The sequence below is a fragment of the Tachysurus fulvidraco genome, chromosome 19 (assembly GCF_022655615.1).
Source record: "Tachysurus fulvidraco isolate hzauxx_2018 chromosome 19, HZAU_PFXX_2.0, whole genome shotgun sequence".
NCBI lineage: Eukaryota > Metazoa > Chordata > Actinopteri > Siluriformes > Bagridae > Tachysurus > Tachysurus fulvidraco.
Genome location: NC_062536.1, coordinates 22,439,613 through 22,458,537, shown reverse-complemented (window position 1 = coordinate 22,458,537; position 18,925 = coordinate 22,439,613). Strand labels below are relative to the sequence as shown.

Here is an 18,925-nt window from a genome sequence, read left to right as displayed (position 1 = left end):
TGAGAGAGGATCTTAGGTCTGTCCTCTCAGCCAAGCGGGCCACGAAGGAGTCCTGATGCCCGAGGGCAGGGGCTCCTGGGAGCGCCCTATTCAGAGACGCTCCCCCTACTGCCAGCCCCACCGCCTTTGTCGTTTCGGGGGGCAGTGGGGCCTGTGTCGGCTCCCCTTTCTTGTGCGGATCTTCCCGGGTTCGCGCCTGCTGGTGCGCTGTTTCAGGGCGCCCGGGAGGTCTGCACAAGTTTGACGCCACTGTCAGGCAGCCTGGCAGCGTGGAAACTTCTGCCAGGGGTGTCTCAGTGGGTCCTGAATACTGTGGAAAGGGGGTACAGGATCCAGTTTTCCCCCCGTCCTCCGTGTTTCCAGGGTGTGTTGCCCACAAATGTGGGCGGGCACCAGGCGGCGTTCCTCCGGGAGGAACTCCTCTCACTTCTGGAGAAAGGGGCCATAGAGCATGTTCCCCTCCCAGAGCGGGACTCCGGCTTTTACAGCCGATATTTTGTTGTTCCCAAGAAGGACGGGGGGCTGCGTCCGATTCTGGATCTGCGGGCTCTGAACTTTACTCTGAAGACTTACAAGTTCAAGATGCTCACGCTCAAGATGATCGTGTCCCAGATCAGATCCGAGGACTGGTTTGTCACGATCGACCTCAAGGATGCTTATTTCCACATAAGCATTCTGCCGGAGCACAGGAAGTTCCTCAGGTTCGCTTTCGGGGGCGAAGCGTACCAGTATCGTGTCCTTCCTTTTGGCCTAGCCCTTTCACCACGCACGTTCACGAAGTGCATAGATGCTGTCCTGGCACCATTGCGTCTCCAGGGCATCCGTGTACTGAACTACCTGGACGACTGGCTCATTCTTGCCCAGTCGGAGGCTATGGTAGCCAGGCATCGAGATGCTGTGCTTGCCCACATGAGGTCCTTAGGACTCAGGCTGAACCCAGGAAAGTGTGTGCTTTCTCCTTCTCAGAGAACCACCTTTCTGGGAGTGGTTTGGGACTCCACCACGATGCGGGCACATCTGTCTCCCACCCGGGTGGCCTCCATCTTGTCAGCGGAGAAAGCTATTCGGCTAGGCCGCAGCCTCTCTGTTGCCGAGGCACAGAGGGTGCTCGGACTCATGTCAGCAGCAGCCAACGTTATTCCTTTGGGTCTGCTTCACATGAGGCCATTCCAGCTCTGGCTCAAGGGGGCGGGCTTTCATCCTTGCAGGCATCCCCTCAGGGTTATACGGGTTACGCGCCGTAGGCTTCGTACCCTCCTTATGTGGAAAAGACCCCGGTTCTTGGCCTTGGGTCCCATTTTAGGGGCGTGTCACCGTCGCAGGACTCTTTCGACGGACGCCTCGCTTTCGGGCTGGGGCGCAGCCTTAGATGGCCGCCCGGCCCAGGGTCTATGGGAGAGCCCCTGTCTCTCATGGCACATAAATTGCCTGGAGATGAGGGCTGTGTTCCTAGCATTGCAACACTTTCTCCCGCACCTGGAGGGCTGTCATGTTCTAGTGCGAACAGACAGCACCGCGGTGGTGTCCTATATCAACCATCAGGGCGGTCTGCGTTCACGCCCCCTGTTCAGGTTGGCGTGGCAGATTCTGCTCTGGGCAGAGACCAGGTTTCTTTCGCTAAGAGCGGTTTTTATCCCAGGGCGTGTAAATCGGGAGGCAGACTTCCTGTCGAGGCAGGTGCTGAGGCCCAGGGAGTGGCGTCTTCACCCTCACATGGTGAAGCGGATCTGGCAGATTTTCGGCCGGGCGGAAGGGGATTTGTTTGCCTCAGAGGAGTCGACCCACTGTCCGCTGTGGTTCTCCCTCTCTCACCCGGCCCCGTTGGGCCTGGATGCCCTGGTATGGACGTGGCCGAGGCTCCGTCTGTACGCCTTTCCCCCGGTAGCTCTGCTCCCGCAAGTCCTAGCCAGAGTGCGCCACGACCGGGTCAACCTTCTCCTAGTTGCCCCCCGTTGGCCCTCTCGGGTTTGGTTCACGGACCTAGTCTCCTTCCTGTACGGCACTCCATGGGAGGTTCCCGTCAGGAGGGATCTCCTCTCTCAGGCGCAGGGGGCAATTCTTCACCCCCGCCCAGAGATGTGGAAGCTTTGGGTCTGGCCCCTGAGGGGGACCAGCTCCTAGACGCAGGCCTCTCAACTGAGGTGACAGAGACTCTGCTGAATGCTAGGGCTCCCTCCACTAGGAAACTGTATGCTCTGAAGTGGAGGATTTTCCGCCTCTGGTGTGACGAGCACTCTCAGGATCCAGTTCACTGCCCGGTTGGTACAGTGCTGGAGTTCCTGCAGTGCTGGAGTTCCTTCTCGGGGCCTGTCCCCGTCTACTCTAAAGGTGTACGTGGCCGCAGTTGCCGCGAACAACGAACCTGTCCTTGGGGCCTCCTTGGGTAGGCACCCTTTGGTCTCTCGCTTTCTGCGTGGTGTCAGGCGGCTGAGGCCTTCCTCTAGGCCACGCCTTCCTTCCTGGGACCTCTTCGTGGTCCTGGAGGGGCTGCTGGAAGCCCCCTTTGAGCCCTTGGAGTCAGCCTCTGAGAAGTTTCTGACCCTGAAGTCGGCTCTGCTTCTTGCCTTGGCCTCTCTCAGGAGAGTCGGGGATTTGCAGGCTTTGTCGATCGTCCCCGCGTGCCTAGAGTTTGCCCCCGGTATGTCCAAGGCTATCCTGCACCCCAGGCCAGGATATGTCCCTAAGGTGCCCAGGATGGCGGGATGTCCAATCATCCTGCAGGCCTACTGTCCCCCGCCCAATGAGTCGACGGAGCAGGAGAGGCTGCACTTGCTTTGCCCGGTAAGGGCCCTGAGGACTTACGTCCATCGCTCTAGCTCGTGGCGTAACTCCTCTGCCCTTTTTGTCTGTTTTGGGGGCCGGAATAGGGGTAATCCAGTTTCCAAACAGCGCCTGGCGCACTGGGTGGTGGAGGCCATTACTCAGGCCTATGAGGTGCGCGGTCATGCCTCACCTCTTGGCATCAGGGCCCACTCCACTAGGGGTATCGCCTCATCCAGTGCCTTGGCCAGGGATGTCCCCATTGAAGATATTTGTGCTGCGGCAGGATGGTCCTCTCCGCACACCTTTATTAGATTCTATGACCTGGACTTGGACCTCACTCCAGGGTCCCAGGTACTGCAGGGCCTATGATGTGCTGTTCCCAGTCTGCTCGTGCTCTCTCACGGCCTCTGGCGCAGTCATCAACTGGTGCGTGGCGGCATGGGTATTGGCATTCCCATAGCGTCAGCACTGACGCAGCGTCGAGTTCCCTCGAAAGGGAACTACACCAGGTTACGTATGTAACCCGGTTCCCTGAGAGAGGAACGAGACGCTACGTTGCTGGCCACGCCCCAGGCATCCGTTCGCGCTTCCTTCAGACAAAGGGAGCTGGAGCAGCGTGACGTAGATGCCCTTATATGGACTTACTGGCGAGTAATTACTCCTTCACGTGTCCTTTCTGAACCATTAAATGGCGTGTGTGCACACAGAGCTTCAGACACAACTTCCTCAAAGAAGCATTCCCATAGCGTCAGCACTGATGCAGCGTCTCGTTCCCCTCTCAGGGAACCGGGTTACATACGTAACCTCGTGTAGTTATACTACAACACTTATTTGGGGAAAATGTCTTTGTTTAATTTTTATGCATTTTCATAAAAAAAATAATAATAATAACTTTATTGTTATAGCTACACTGTATTGTTATGGATTGCTTACCAGACAACATGCAGTCTTTTTTGTGCAAGGCTATTTTAACTTCATGACCCGTGCAGCATATCCGCGCTAACTTCACGACTCGCCCTTTGCAGCACATTATGAATCCGCAAATTTTGAACACAGTACTAAATGTGTCGTGTTATCTATTCATGTCTAATATCAAATTCATGTACTTTAAATATCATTACCATGAGAGAAAATAATATGGTTCCGTTTTTCAGTGAATATATTTATATTACGTATTTACAGTATATGTAACAAATTGGATCACAGCATCAAGTATTTCTATGCGAATCTGCCTGATTAGTAAGATAATTGCATAACGTGTACGTTAAGAAAAACGTAATGCAAATTTCAAATCAAATATTTTTCTGTTTTGTCATGAAATCACCATCGACCCACGGAAATGTGTTTGGTTTTAAACAAACTTCTGTATGCGCCTCGATGCTTTGTAAATGGCTATGGAAAGTTCTAGGCCTCATTACCGTTAAAAGTATAACGTTGACCCCTAACATTAACGTTATTTATAATTTATATTTATAAACTATACAAATGCTCACAGACTTAAAAAAAAAGATGCTAATTACAGAGGAAATGTAAAAATAACTCACCATACTTCAACTAGCCACGTAAAACAGCACTCCTCTGATCCAAAAAGCGGGTAATGGCGGGTCCAATGGCGCATGCGCAATGCACAGACTTGAATGCACTAAAGCTTTTGATTAAAATTTACTTAGTATTTTTAGGTCTATGTGCAGTGCCTATAAAACAGTTAAATAATACGATAAAATTCCGATAAAAACGATAAAATAAAACTTACTAGTCCCACACAGTTCATTTTGTACATGAATTAATTGTGTATTTATTTACAATTGTACTTAGGAAAATCTAGTATTCAATAAATGTTAATATTACTTTGTAGAAATTATTAGGGTTAACCTAATATATTTTACTACAACAAAAAGGTCATTTTTTCAGTGCAGTTTTGCTGTTGATTTTGTTTTATTTTTCTTAAAACAATTTGTTTTTCTGGATGTCCTGAAATATTCACCTTGGTTTATCTCTTACTGTATACCATAGCTTTCAAAAGGTTCTTGTGCCGAGATTTAGTCACATTTTAAATAAATTCTTTATTAATTTTTTTAAAACAAGTGATTAAATAAAATTTATTTTATAATATAATGTGATAATGTAATTTGAGTGAGTGACTCCTGTAGTGATGAATCTGTGTTCAGTGTCATTATTGAACATCTCAGGCAGTAAAAATAAATAAATATTTATATACTGTTCAGAAGGTTGTGAGTTCAAATGTCAGCACCAGCCTGAGCTCACCCCTAAACCTTATATAACTGAACTGTATAAAATCTTCATCTTAATGAGTAAAAGCCAACACACACACACACACACACACACACACACACACACACACACACACACACACACACAAACACACACACACACACACACACACACAGTTGCTCTCCTTCCTAACTCTCTGATATTCAGATTCTAAGTCATACACAGGTATAAAGTGTTTAGCTGGACACCCTGTTACTGTCATGGCTTATGTGGACTCCTTCCATAACATTATATAAAGTACATCTAGCTGATTTGCACTCCAGGAAACTATTATTCTTTTCCCAGTTTTATTACTTCACTGGTAAAAATGATGTGTTGTATATACTTAAAATATGTATGCACCATTTTTGCATCACACTTTTTAAGTTAAACCAACTTGGAAAAAAATGACTTAAAATTAACAAGAAAACCGTTGTTATATGTACTTAAATTTTTGGGTACACTCAACATTGTTTCTTTAAAAAAATATGTAATATGATAGAATCTACTAAGTAATTACAAGTTAAGTTAACTTAAAATTTAAGCTCATTTATGTTAAAAAAGACAATTAATTCAGTTGAACCAATGTAAAATTTTTACTTATTGATTATCAGCTATTGGTCTGCATATTGCACTGCTGCTTTAATGAGTTAAACACAGAGCACAAATTCCTAGTATGGGTCACCATATGTCACTTCACTAAAATAAATTACACATGCAAATCACACAAAATAAAGCATTTCACTTTATTTTTTGAAACAGGCTGCAATGCAATGGTGAAGCCAAAAACCACACATCATGAACGTACAACAAATGTGTCACATTAACAAATGTAAGTTCACTTCCAACAGGACACTTCTGTAATGTGTCTGTCTGTGTTTTCCCCTTGTTTCTGTCTGCCGTCTCTCCCTGATGTTAATTGTTGACCCCGCCCACCTATCTGTTACCATGGACACAAATTACATTCATTCTCTTCCCCAGGTGTTTTGTCTTAGTCCTTGTCTGTCTCTGTTTTGTGATTGGTTCTCGTTCACCATATATACTCTGTCTGTTCACGTCAATGTTGTTGGTCGTTGTTGGTGTGTGCATGTCCATGTTCCCGTTTCCTGTTTGTTCCGCGTTGCCTGCCTGTTTGTTCGTGTTTTGTTTATTAAAAACCTTAAGCTGCATTTGGATCCTCACCCGCTTTTGTTTCACCGTGTCAAAGCGTGACAAAACGACCAACCTCCAATGGATCCAGCAGAACTCCTGTTTTGCCTACGCCAGGAGGACGCCCCAGTTGAGGAGTATACGGAGGTATTCGTGGACCTATGCAATGAGGTCAACTTTGGGGAGAAGGCCCTAAAAGACATTTTTAAGCATGGACTAAGGGAGATACTGCGGTATCTGATGCCGTCTACCCGGGAGATCAAAACATTCTCAGAGTTCGTCAACCTGGCATTGCTCCTGGACGGGTCCACGCTAACCTTGAGCACTGTAGAGACGGAAGCCGGCCGTAAGTATTTTTTGGGGGGGGGCAGCAAGCATCGGGATCCGTGGGCCACAGAGTGGAATCAGCCACGGACGCCCGAATGCTCCACAGTGCCTCCGCCCAGACCAGTCCCGTGCACATCCGTGATTGAGCCAGTTCCCATGGCTACCGTACCGGCGAGCTCGGCTGAGGTCCGTGCTAACCGGCTGGTCTCCAAACTGGCGGATACCCCGATTAGGTCGGCTCGGGCGGCCGGCATCCCTAAGCCGCCAGCTGGACCAGCCGGGTTGCCGGAACCAGCCGGGTCGCCGGAACCGACCGGGTCGACGGAACCTGCCGGGTCGATGGAACCTGCCGAACCGGCCGGGTCGACGGAACCTGCCGGGTCGATGGAACCTGCCGAACCGGCCGGGTCGACGGAACCTGCCGGGTCGATGGAACCTGCCGAACCGGCCGGGTCGACGGAACCGACCGGGTCGATGGAACCTGCCGAACCGGCCGGGTCGACGGAACCGACCGGGTCGATGGAACCTGCCGAACCGACCGGGTCGACGGAACCGACCGGGTCGATGGAACCTGCCGAACCGACCGGGTCGACGGAACCGACCGGGTCGATGGAACCTGCCGAACCGACCGGGTCGACGGAACCGACCGGGTCGATGGAACCGACCGGGTCGACGGAACCGACCGGGTCGATGGAACCTGCCGAACCGACCGGGTCGACGGAACCGACCGGGTCGATGGAACCTGCCGAACCGACCGGGTCGCCGGAACCGGCCGGGTCGCCGGAACCGACCGGGTCGATGGAACCTGCCGAACCGACCGGGTCGCCGGAACCGACCGGGTCGATGGAACCTGCCGAACCGACCGGGTCGACGGAACCGACCGGGTCGACGGAACCGACCGGGTCGATGGAACCTGCCGAACCGACCGGGTCGACGGAACCGACCGGGTCGATGGAACCTGCCGAACCGACCGGGTCGATGGAACCTGCCGAACTGACCGGGTCGACGGAACCGACCGGGTCGATGGAACCTGCCGAACCGACCGGGTCGACGGAACCGACCGGGTCGATGGAACCTGCCGAACCGACCGGGTCGAAGGAACCGACCGGGTCGACGGAACCGATTGGGTCGACGGAACCTGCCGAACCGACCGGGTCGCCCGAACCGACCGGGTCGACGGAACCGGCCGAGCTGACGGAACCAGCCGAATCGGCCGGGTCGACCGAAATGACTGAGTCAGAGATCATAGAGGTCGACATCATGACACCCAAACTACCTGAACTCTCTGCCTGGCCTGAACCTATGCATGTTTCTGTTTTCCTGTGTTTTGCTTCGCTGGACTTGCCAGCCCTTCTACCTCCTGTGTCTGTTCATAGGCCCAAAGCACCACCCTGGCTGCCAACTCCATTCCGGTCTCTGGCTCCGCCTCCAGCACCACCCTGGTCCCTGGTCCTGCTCTGGTCTCTGGCCCCGCCTCCAGCACCACCCTGGTCTCCGGTCCTGCTCTGGTCTCTGGCTCCGCCTCCGACACCACCCTGGTCTTCGGTCCTGCTCTGGTCTCTGGCTCCGCCTCCGACACCACCCTGGTCTCCGGTCCTGCACTGGTCTCTGGCTCCGCCTCCGGCACCACCCTGGTCTCCGGTCCTGCTCTGGTCTCTGGATCCGCCTCCGGCACCACCCTGGTCTCCGGTCCTGCTCTGGTCTCTGGCTCAGCCTCCGGCACCACCCTGGTCTCCGGTCCTGCTCTGGTCTCTGGCTCCGCCTCTGGCTCCACCCTGGCCTCCTGCTCTGCCGGCGCCGCCCTGGCCTCCTGCTCTGCCGGCGCCGCCCTGGCCTCCGGCTCTGCCGGCGCCGCCCTGGCCTCCGGCTCTGCCGGCGCCGCCCTGGCCTCCGGCTCGGCTGGCGCCACCCCGGCCTCCTGCTCGGCGGGCGCCACCACTACACGAACCCGACGCGCCCTCCCACCCTGGTTGCGCCTTCGCTCCACCCGCCTGAACTGGGTTTTGTGGACTTGGGAGCGTCTGGAAGCCGCTCGTAGGGGGGGGCTCTGTAATGTGTCTGTCTGTGTTTTCCCCTTGTTTCTGTCTGCCGTCTCTCCCTGATGTTAATTGTTGACCCCGCCCACCTATCTGTTACCATGGACACTAATTACATTCATTCTCTTCCCCAGGTGTTTTGTCTTAGTCCTTGTCTGTCTCTGTTTTGTGATTGGTTCTCGTTCACCATATATACTCTGTCTGTTCACGTCAATGTTGTTGGTCGTTGTTGGTGTGTGCATGTCCATGTTCCCGTTTCCTGTTTGTTCCGCGTTGCCTGCCTGTTTGTTCGTGTTTTGTTTATTAAAAACCTTAAGCTGCATTTGGATCCTCACATGCTTTTGTTTCACCGTGTCAAAGCGTGACAACTTCCTTCATGCTGCCCCCTTTGCAACACTTTCTTGCTCTGAACTAGAAGGAGAAAAAAAACAGTTGTATATTTAGTATGAATAGGCAAGACATTGCAGTGTGTTACTAACATAGACCTTTTCAGTAAAAGATTGTATATACTAAAATGACCTAATATTACACGGACCAGGGCGGGAACAGAATTATCTTAATGTAAACGTGCCAACGCGATGCATGGTCATATTCCTCTGACATAAACAAATTAACCACTAGAACATTCATTTGATGGAGTCTGCTTTAGCAGTTGCACAATCCCGTGCACACTCGTTCCTCCTTTCATACAATAACTTACTTGTACAAACTAGACTTTCATAAGTATTCAAGTATCATATTTCTAATTGTTGAAGCTAAATTCGTAGCAATTCAGAAATTCAATTTAAAAAAGTTTCTTACTTGACCACAAACGCATTAACACAAATAAACGAATGTACCTTAAAACGACAAATCTTACCTCTTTTCAGCGTCTTCGTCTCTTTGCGTTTCAGAAAATATCTTCACCTAACACTACAAACAAGTGTTTATTAATGTCAAAACCTCAAAATCAAATATTTTGCTTAGTTTATAGAACGTTAAGCTTACCCCTTTCCACCGTCTTCACATGTGCATCACCAGATGGATCCAGTTTTTCCAGATTTGCATATCACGTGGCTCAGTCATATACTTAAAATATTATGCTAAAATTACTTAGTTTTGATGCAATTTTAATACTAGTTGATGTTACTTATGTTTTTTCATTATATTTAGGCATACACTTAGGTTCACCTTGTAACTTATATATTTATGTTAAGACACTATACTGTATATGCTAAGTAGAGGTTGGAAAGTTAAAATTACTTTGTTATTTGTGTTTAGTTTATTTATTTTTATAAGTAATGGTTGTTCAGCCAATGAATCGTTTTTTAGAGTGTATGTAGCACAAAATGCAAAATTTTTGTGACCATATCAGCTTTTGTGAAATTCTAAACATGGGATCAAGCAGACATTACAGTTTTTTACGATTGTTTACACACTAAAATTAAAATTTCCACACAATTAATAAAATTTTACTCCAATGAGCAAAACACCTCCACAGATTTGCACCACATTACACACAATGTCTGCTTCACCCTTTTTGCAAAACATTACACACAGTGATTGTAAAACTTTACACACATTTTCACACCTTAGACACAAATAAGGATTGTGAGGTTACTTCCTTGTAATTACAAAGCACCGGATTGCCAATTACCACACTAATGAACGAATTGGATAAACACATCTACCAGGTGTGGAACTGAAAAGTTTTACAGTAGTTTTCTTTCATTTCTGTTTACTTTTACTTTACTTTTCTTCAGAGTCAAAAGTGTATGTATTGTAATTCATGCAGTAATTTTTATATGTCTATAGATTTTATTTGTTTACAGTAATTGATATCATTCTTGGTTGATTACTGTAACTAGTTATGGTAAGAAATACTGTAAGTATTGAAATAAATACTTGAAATATTCAGTCTGCAGCATCAAGTGTTGTGGAGTGCTTGGTAAGGTTATAGTAGGCCTACAGTATTTGTCTACATTCTCCTTATATCTCAAAACAAATCATGAATAATGTTGTGAGTTTCTCACTATTTTTTGTCACCTAAATTATCTCTTACATACAGTAAGTATGTCTGGCCACAAATCTTTTTTTTTTTTTTTTTTACAAATGTGTTTTTTATTTATCACAGCAGTGTGAAACTGGCTGCAATAGTGTATGATCATTGATGACTGTGTTGGTTAAATGAAAACAAATAGCATTTTCACAAATATGTGTATATGTTTTGACTGAAGTGTGTCATTTTGCAAACAATCTAGGAATTTTGCTAATTGATTGTGGTGTTTGGATAATTGTGCTTATATTTTGACAAAAAGAACTCTGTTTTCAAAATTGCGTGTAAACAATTGAAAAAAACTGTAATAAAAATTAGTAAAATAATCATTTAAAATGATTAATCTTTCTAATCCTGAAGCCTGGAGTAAATGTGTGTTTATTAATTTAAACATTTAATTGGAAAATACTCCAAATTCTAGAATATAGCAAACATTATGTAATATTTCTTAAAATTTATTCATTCATTCCCTACCGCTTATCCGAACTTCTCGGGTCACGGGGAGCCTGTGCCTATCTCAGGTGTCATCGGGCATCGAGGCAGTATACACCCTGGACGGAGTGCCAACCTATCGCAGGACACACACACTCTCATTCACTCACACACACACTCACACACTACGGACAATTTTCCAGAGAATCCAATCAACCTACCATGCATGTCTTTGGACCGGGGGAGGAAACCGGAGTACTCGGAGGAAAGCCCTGAGGCACAGGAGGAACATGCAAACTCCACACACACAAGGCGGAGGTGGGAATTGAACCCCCAACCCTGGAGGTGTGAGGCGAATGTGCTAACCACTAAGCCACTGTGCCCCCCCCAGATACATACACATTGATGCATAATGTCAATTACTGTAAACCTCTCTGCAATTTAGAGGGTGATGGAGATGGAAGCCAGACAAACTCCACATACTTTTATCTTTGTGGATGAAGCTGCATTCCACCTGGCAAAAACACAACACAGGGGAAGAAATGTACTGGGACAGAGAGCGACTGTGGAGGTCCCAGGCCAAAGGGGAGCTAACATCACGATGTGTGCAGCAATGTCCAATGAAGGTTTGCTGTTACACAAACTACTCATTAGCCCCTACAATACAGAGAGGCTCATTTCTAAATGACCTACATATTCGACTTGTGCCAGCAGAGGAGAGAAGCCAAAGGGCAGCAAACTCCCCTTCCTTCATTATTGTGTGGGATAATGTGGCATTCCACCACTCTGCTGCAGTCACAGAGTGGTTTGTGTCACATCCCAGGATGTCAGTATTATACCTGCTTCCATACTCCCCTTTCTTAAACTTCTGCGTGGAGGTGGTAGGTGATGTTGTTGAGAACTTGTGGCAAAAAGACTAGAACCATCATTGTAATTTACTGTAATGAACAACTACACATGTTACAGTAATGTGTAGAATGTATTTTATTTATTCTTTTTTATTATCATTGCAGCCCTGGAGTTTTTTCCCTCTTTTTTCACATTTTGGTTATAATTTTCAAGTACTATATTCATATAAAATTTTGATTAATTTCTGATTCATTCGTGTTACAAATGCTTTCAATAAAGTGAGATTGTGTTACAGTTTTCTATATGAAGAACTGATTTATGTGTAAAATCAACTTTAAATAAGAAAAGTTCATCAATTATGTAATGCTTCCTGTTGTTAGTGTTTTTTAGGTCAGTGTGTTGTGAATGAAATGTGTGTTTTCTGAATGAGAATTGTTGCCAGTGTTTGTTGGTCTGAGTGAGTTTTGTAGGTGAGATTAACTGTTTTTGCACACATTCATGCTGGTAATGCTGACTGTGTGAAGAGTTTTGAAAATGTGGTTTCAGTATTGAACAATGCTCGTTAGCAGCTGAAATAAACTGTAAGAATCAAAATGCAGCTTGTTATATTAAAAATAAAGCATAAACTCCTTTTACCTGCAAATGATGATCTATTTTATCGTATAAACTTATTGCTTACGTTAAAAACTGACCTGTGTTCATATGTTAGTCCATGAGTGAGGATTAACATAAGATTAACATGAATGAGCCTGATGAGTTTCTGTACTTGTAGCAGGAACATCTGGTGATGAGGGTCAAGGTACAAATACACACTATTTACTAGTCAGGTGCAATTAATGATGTTACAGCCACACACACACACACACGCACACACACACACACACACACACACACACACACACACACACACACACACACATGCACACATGCGCACATGGGTGTGTGTGTGTAAGTGTGTGTGAGTGTGTTTGTGTGTGTGTGTGTGTGTGTGTGTGTGTGTGTGTGTGTGTGTGTGTGAGGGTGTGTGTGTGTGAGTGTGTGTGGCGGGGAGTGTGTGTGTGTGTGTGTGTGTGTGTGTGTGTGTGTACACTGTAATTACACTAATGATGCACTGGAACACATTTAAAACTCATCTCTAATGTGATAGTGTGTGTTTATCTCAGCATCTCCAATCAGACCCTCAATAACACTGTATAAGAAGGATCAGGGGGGAGGTGAGGGACCACAATGAGGTGGTGGAGGGAACTTCACTGAGTCTCATTTGCTCTGCTCGATCTCCATGTCCCTTCAAACCCCCTATTATTACATGGAGCTTCCTGCCTGAGGAGAGAAGACAGGAGCAGAACCACAACACCAGCTTCAGCTCCTCAAAGCTGAACTTCAACGTTACTCACCTGCATCACGGACTCGATTTCACCTGCACTGCCACCTACCAGCTCCAGAACCTTAACAAATCAGTAGAGAGCTCTCGTACTCTACATGTTCTGTGTAAGGGTTTAATCTTAATCAAGTCACATTCAGTAGACCTTTAATGATTTATGGAGTCTCCTAAATCCTGTTCCTCCTCCTTCAGATGGTCCTAGAGACACATCAGTATCAGTGTCTCCATCTGATTCAGTACTTTTGGGCAGTTCAGTGTCTCTGAGTTGTAGCAGTGATGCAAACCCAGCAGTGCTGAACTACACCTGGTACAGAGAGAACGGAGAGCAGATAGGAACCGGAGACCATCTCACCATCAACACAACTGATTCAACACACAGTGGTTTATATTACTGTAGAGCTCAAAACCAGCACGGAGATCACAACACCTCTGTGTTCCTGGATGTTCAGTGTGAGTATTTATGTGTCTTAAGATTAAAATTTTAATTGCAAATTGAGCTCCAAAGTCAGTTAACATATCAGAGTTCCAGGACTTTTCCTTAAAGATCACAGTAAATGAAGAAGGCACAAAATTATTGCTGAAAAAAAGTATAGTTTAAATGCCAACATAGTCAAGAAAGTCTAAAGAAAATATTTGATAGCAGGAACTTCATCACAGGAACTTTATTGAAAAAAGAAAAGAATGATGACAAAGCCAACTCTTTCATCTGCTGATGACTAGCGCTGAAAGGAAATTAGTCTTTCATGTGAGGGCTTGTTAATATAAAACAAATACAGATGCCATTGAAATCCAAGTGATGTAGGTGATATAGGTAACAGGAGGCAAGGTTCTTTATGGAACTAAGGAATGAAAGTTACAAAGTGGTGAAGAGCATGTGTGCTTGAGTGGTGACTGGAAGCAAATGGAGAACAGAGGAGCAGGTGAACAGAATTGTTAGATCTTTACAACACCAGGACGTGATAAGCAAGAAGGGGTAGACATCATCAGATAGGGTGAGACTAGGTTTCAATGGGGAATGTAGGATGGAGGTGAACTTCTCAGGAGAAATTTATACTGCAATTGTAATGATAGACTTGGGAATGTGTTTGTAGACTCCAACTGGTTTCTAATTATAATATAAAGTCTTCTGGATCAGGTGTCTATTGAGTGTTATGGATCTCATTTTCATTTAAGACTCTGGCATCTGAATTCTACTGACATCCTTCGCCATTTATCCTTCCATCCATCCATCCATCCATCCATTCATCTATTTTCTACCGCTTTTCCGGGGCTGGGTCGCGGGGGCAGCAGTCTAATCAGGGACACCCAGACTTCCCTCTCCCCAGAAACTTCCTCCAGCTCTTCCGGGGGAATACTGAGGCGTTCCCAGGCTACCCAAGAGACATAGTCCCTCCAGCGTGTCCTAGGTCTTCCCCGGGGCCTCCTCCCGGTTGGACATGCCCGGAACACCTCCCCAGGGAGGCGTCTAGGCGGCATCCGGAACAGATGCCCGAGCCAGCTCAGCTGACTCATCTGGTGCTATGTGTACTGATGGACACCCTTATGCTTGAACATGGTGTTTGTTATGGTCAAACTGTGACTAGCATAGCAACTCGGGTTCAGGTGCAGGTTTCACTGTCGCTGCCCACGTGAGCGTTGAAGTCCCCCAATAGATGTTAATAATATATATGACATTTGTCCAGACAACATTATGTATGTTGCTAATAAAATTCTCAAAAAATTACTAGCAGTTTATTTTACATTTTTAATTCTCATTGAATTCCAGTCTCTGTGTTTAATTATTTTGTGTTCCATTGTAGATGTTTCCTCTGTGCTGATTGGTGCTGCTGCTGGAGCTTCAGTAATGATGATACTGTGTGGTATATTCCTGTGGTTAACAGTTCTGTGATCATCGTGCCGTCCATGTACCACCACCGCTAGGAGATGAGGCTGCATCAACTTCATTGTAACTTTTAAGCATTAAATCCTCTAAATACATGGTCATGTTATACATTGTTTGAAAGTATAGACTCTCAGGACTTTACTAATCCCACACACAAAGCATAATATGATTTATAGCAGTCATAAAAATGTAATAAATTTGATAGTCACCTGAACTAGGCGGCACTAGTTCAGTTTGTTTACTTACCTTTAAACTCTTCCCTTTCTTCACTGGTGTAATATTTTCCAAAACAAATATTTTTCATAAATCCCCAAGTGTCCAAGGAAATTGAATATTCATGCCTTTTAATCCAAAACGCTTTGCTCGCCTCACAATAATTATGTTTCTGACCGAAAACTGTAAACAGTAGTTGACTTCTGTACATTCTTTTGGCTCTCACTTCTCATTGGAGGCTTATAAAACTACACTTTATTCAGATTTGTAGTCCAGAGTCTAACGAATCAAACAAGCCCTCTCATGAGCCACTGGTTGCCCGTGGTGCAGAGATAGACAGCTAAGAAGTCAATGATGGCTCTCCATTCTATTTGGAACACCCTCCTTTTGATTGACAATTGTTCCCTCCAGTAGCAATTTCATGATCCGGGACCTTTACAGCTCTTCCAAAATTTGATGTTGGCTTGTCAGAGCAAGTATTCCAAGGCGGGTATGCTAGGGTGCCAATACTTTTGAAGAAGAATACCCAAACACACACACATAAGCACACACTCACTAACACACACACGCACACACACAATCACTCACTAACACACACACACACACATACACACGCACACACACACAATCACTCACTAACACACACACATCCACAAACACTCACACACACAAACACTCACTAACACACACACACATACACATACACAAACACACACACACGCTACGCTATGAATTCATACCCGAATACCTGTGTTGCAATTCACCTTATTGTGCTGAGTGTTTCGATATATCACGTCAATGTTGTGGAACTTTTTTGATTTTGCATATACTGGAGTCTGTGGGAAAACTGAAAGGCCAGTCGGTCCACCAATTTAAATCTATGTCCAGAGTATCACCCTAAAGAAGCTGGCTGAGTTTGAGTTAGATAGCTAGAACGCTTACTGAGTAATAAACCTCTAAACGTTATAATGGGTGTCTATGGCAAAAAAGACCATTTTGAGACCCGGTTCTGTGAGTACCAGAACTCCTATCACTTAGAAAAGGAACAGCAACAAACTTCAGACCAGGGTCTACGACATAACTGATCTTGGTGCATGTGACTCAAAAGCCCTAGGAGGACTTACTCTGGATACATTTTTGTCTCAGAAGAATAAGCAAAACAGAATTTGTATTTAACAGACGGTGTGAGGACAGATGACCTGAGCACTCAGCTGTATCAGTGGGACTTAAATCCATCTGTATACAGCAGTGATCACATCAGTGTCCATGTTGGAGTAGTGCCGGTGTCTCAGTCATCTTACATGAAACCGTGTCTCTCCGCATTAAACACACGCTTTTATCACATAAAGCTCTAAAGTTCTAATGAAAGGCAGACAGACAGACAGATATAACAGAGACAGAAAGACAGAACTGATTAAATTACCATTTGTTTAATGATCTAATGTTGAATAAATATAAGAAGTTCTTGCTACACGTTCAAAGGATGAGAGAATGAGAGTTTATATGTATTTTAATACAAATGGGGCATTATGTGATCAGCTGAGGGAGATTTGTGTAGCCTCCATCATCCTGTATGTCTCAGAGGAGGTGATGAGCTGGAGACTCTGTGTGCTGTGGTCCGTGTTAGTGTTTCGTGTCATGTATGTGTTTAGTGTTTAACACATTGTTTAGACTTTGTGTATGTGTTATGATTGTATTTACTCTGTTAAAAACCTCCTGCTTGCTTTGTGGAATTTAAATGGATGAAAGTTAAACATGCTTTTATTGTAGAACATCCCTCAGATGGACTGATGTAGTAATGCACACAAGACATGTCCAGTTGCAGCACAGAGTTATTTCCAATACTAAGTTTTTTCTCTTTCTATCGTCCCTTTGGGTATAACATGGATATTATGGTACTCTGAATAAGGATTATTGTGTATTATTGCACTGTATCATTAAATCTATTTGTGTATGTTCTCCAGGTGAACTTTCCTGAACCCAGAGATAAAATCAGCATTGGTTGTTTTCTGTTTTTTGTTTGTTTCAGTAATTAATGTGTGACCTAATAATAAATGTGTTAAACTGAATCAGTTTGGTGTCATTCTGTAATGCAGTCGCAGCTCTTACTGGTTCTTAGTCTCGAGACATGTCATTACTAGCTGAAATCAATCCTCTGCCTGCTCATTCCACCATATGCTGGTGACTGCATGAATAACCAACTAAATCAACCAAAATAAACCAAAATGTTCATGAAAAATATTTATTTACTATTTTTTGGTATTCATGTTATGGTTAATTATGTTACCAAATATAGCACAACTTAAATAATTAAACTTAAATAAGCCCAATAAATGTAAATTATACATTTATTAAAATCCTCATTAATTTATTTCAATTATGAAGATTTGTTTAAGTGTAATATCACTCCTAAAACCAGTTTATCTCATCAACAGAATAATTTATTGTCATTGTACAATGAAATGAAGGCTCACATTTAAAGACTGAGTGACTATAAACGCCAGATATTTAAATTCAGATTTATAAACGTGAATTAGATTTATTTATATACAGCCTGGCAAAAAAATCACCCCCTTAATTTTAAATAGAAATTAATTAATGAAACATGAATGAATGAATTAAAAGAATGAAACAGGTAAGAGCTTTCCACTGAATTATTACTGCAGTGATTAATATGTTTCAGCTGCTAACAGGTTATTTAATACGAACTGAAGCCGTGAGCAGCTTCTCATTTCTTAAACCACCAAGTGGGAAGTCAGATCCTGTGGTCATGGGAAAGACATTACTCTGTTTCAGAAGGGGCAAATTATTGGCCTGTGTCAAGCAAAGAAAAGGGGCGAAGGAGCTGAAACTACTAACCCTGGGTCCAGAAACCCGGGAAGCTTTGTGGAGAAACATCTTCCAAGTGGTCAGAAAAAAGGATGGATTATGATAAGAAATCACTTCAACTTTTGGTGAAATTAAATGATAAAAAACAACAGTAGAACTTAATTGTGTTACGTATTAAGTGTTAATTGTGTTAAGTGCTGAAGTCACCAATGTAATTTTTGGTGCATTAAAACCCCTGGATTTTCATTACACAACTAAGTAAGCTACATTTTTCACCATGTAACTGAAATATTCACTTTTTGTTACACAATTCAGGAAACTATGAAATAAAGTAAATACAGCTTGTGGTTTTAAACCTGACAGAGTGGTAGAGAAGAAACACATATAATCATTATTTCTTTATTTATCTATTTATTTGTTTGTTTGTTTGTTTGTTTGTTTATAGACGACTCTTTATACCTCAAAAATTTTAAATGCTATTTTGTCAAGTGCAAAATTTCATACATCTGTATACATGTATGGTTAACTTCACATACAATTTACTAATAATTGTAATGCTTTAAATAATTTAATGATATTTAAAGGATGTTTCTGTAAACTAATCTTCTGAACACTATAATTTAGAGTAAATACAAAAAATGAAATATATTAGAAATGTTACATAAAATAGTTTGTGTAGATTTCCAGGAGAAATACAGCAGATTCTCCAACATACATAGTAAAACTTACCTGTTAATGTCCTTATAAAAATACACTAA

General features: G+C 44.5%; 1 protein-coding gene and 1 pseudogene across 4 annotated transcripts in view; one reads left to right on the top strand and one right to left on the bottom strand.

Annotated features, from left to right (window-relative positions):
* The window catches only part of LOC113650187 (B-cell receptor CD22-like), a 1,781,460-nt gene that overhangs the window by 139,926 nt on the left and 1,622,609 nt on the right, over window positions 1-18,925 (top strand). For all 4 annotated transcript variants that reach the window (XM_047803951.1, XM_047803952.1, XM_047803950.1 and 1 more), the window contains one exon: window positions 13,436-13,693. In XM_047803951.1, coding sequence (XP_047659907.1) covers window positions 13,436-13,693 — 258 coding nt within the window. The remainder of the gene's footprint in view (window positions 1-13,435; window positions 13,694-18,925) is intronic.
* Window positions 1-18,925, bottom strand: part of LOC113650183 — a 410,150-nt pseudogene that overhangs the window by 218,226 nt on the left and 172,999 nt on the right.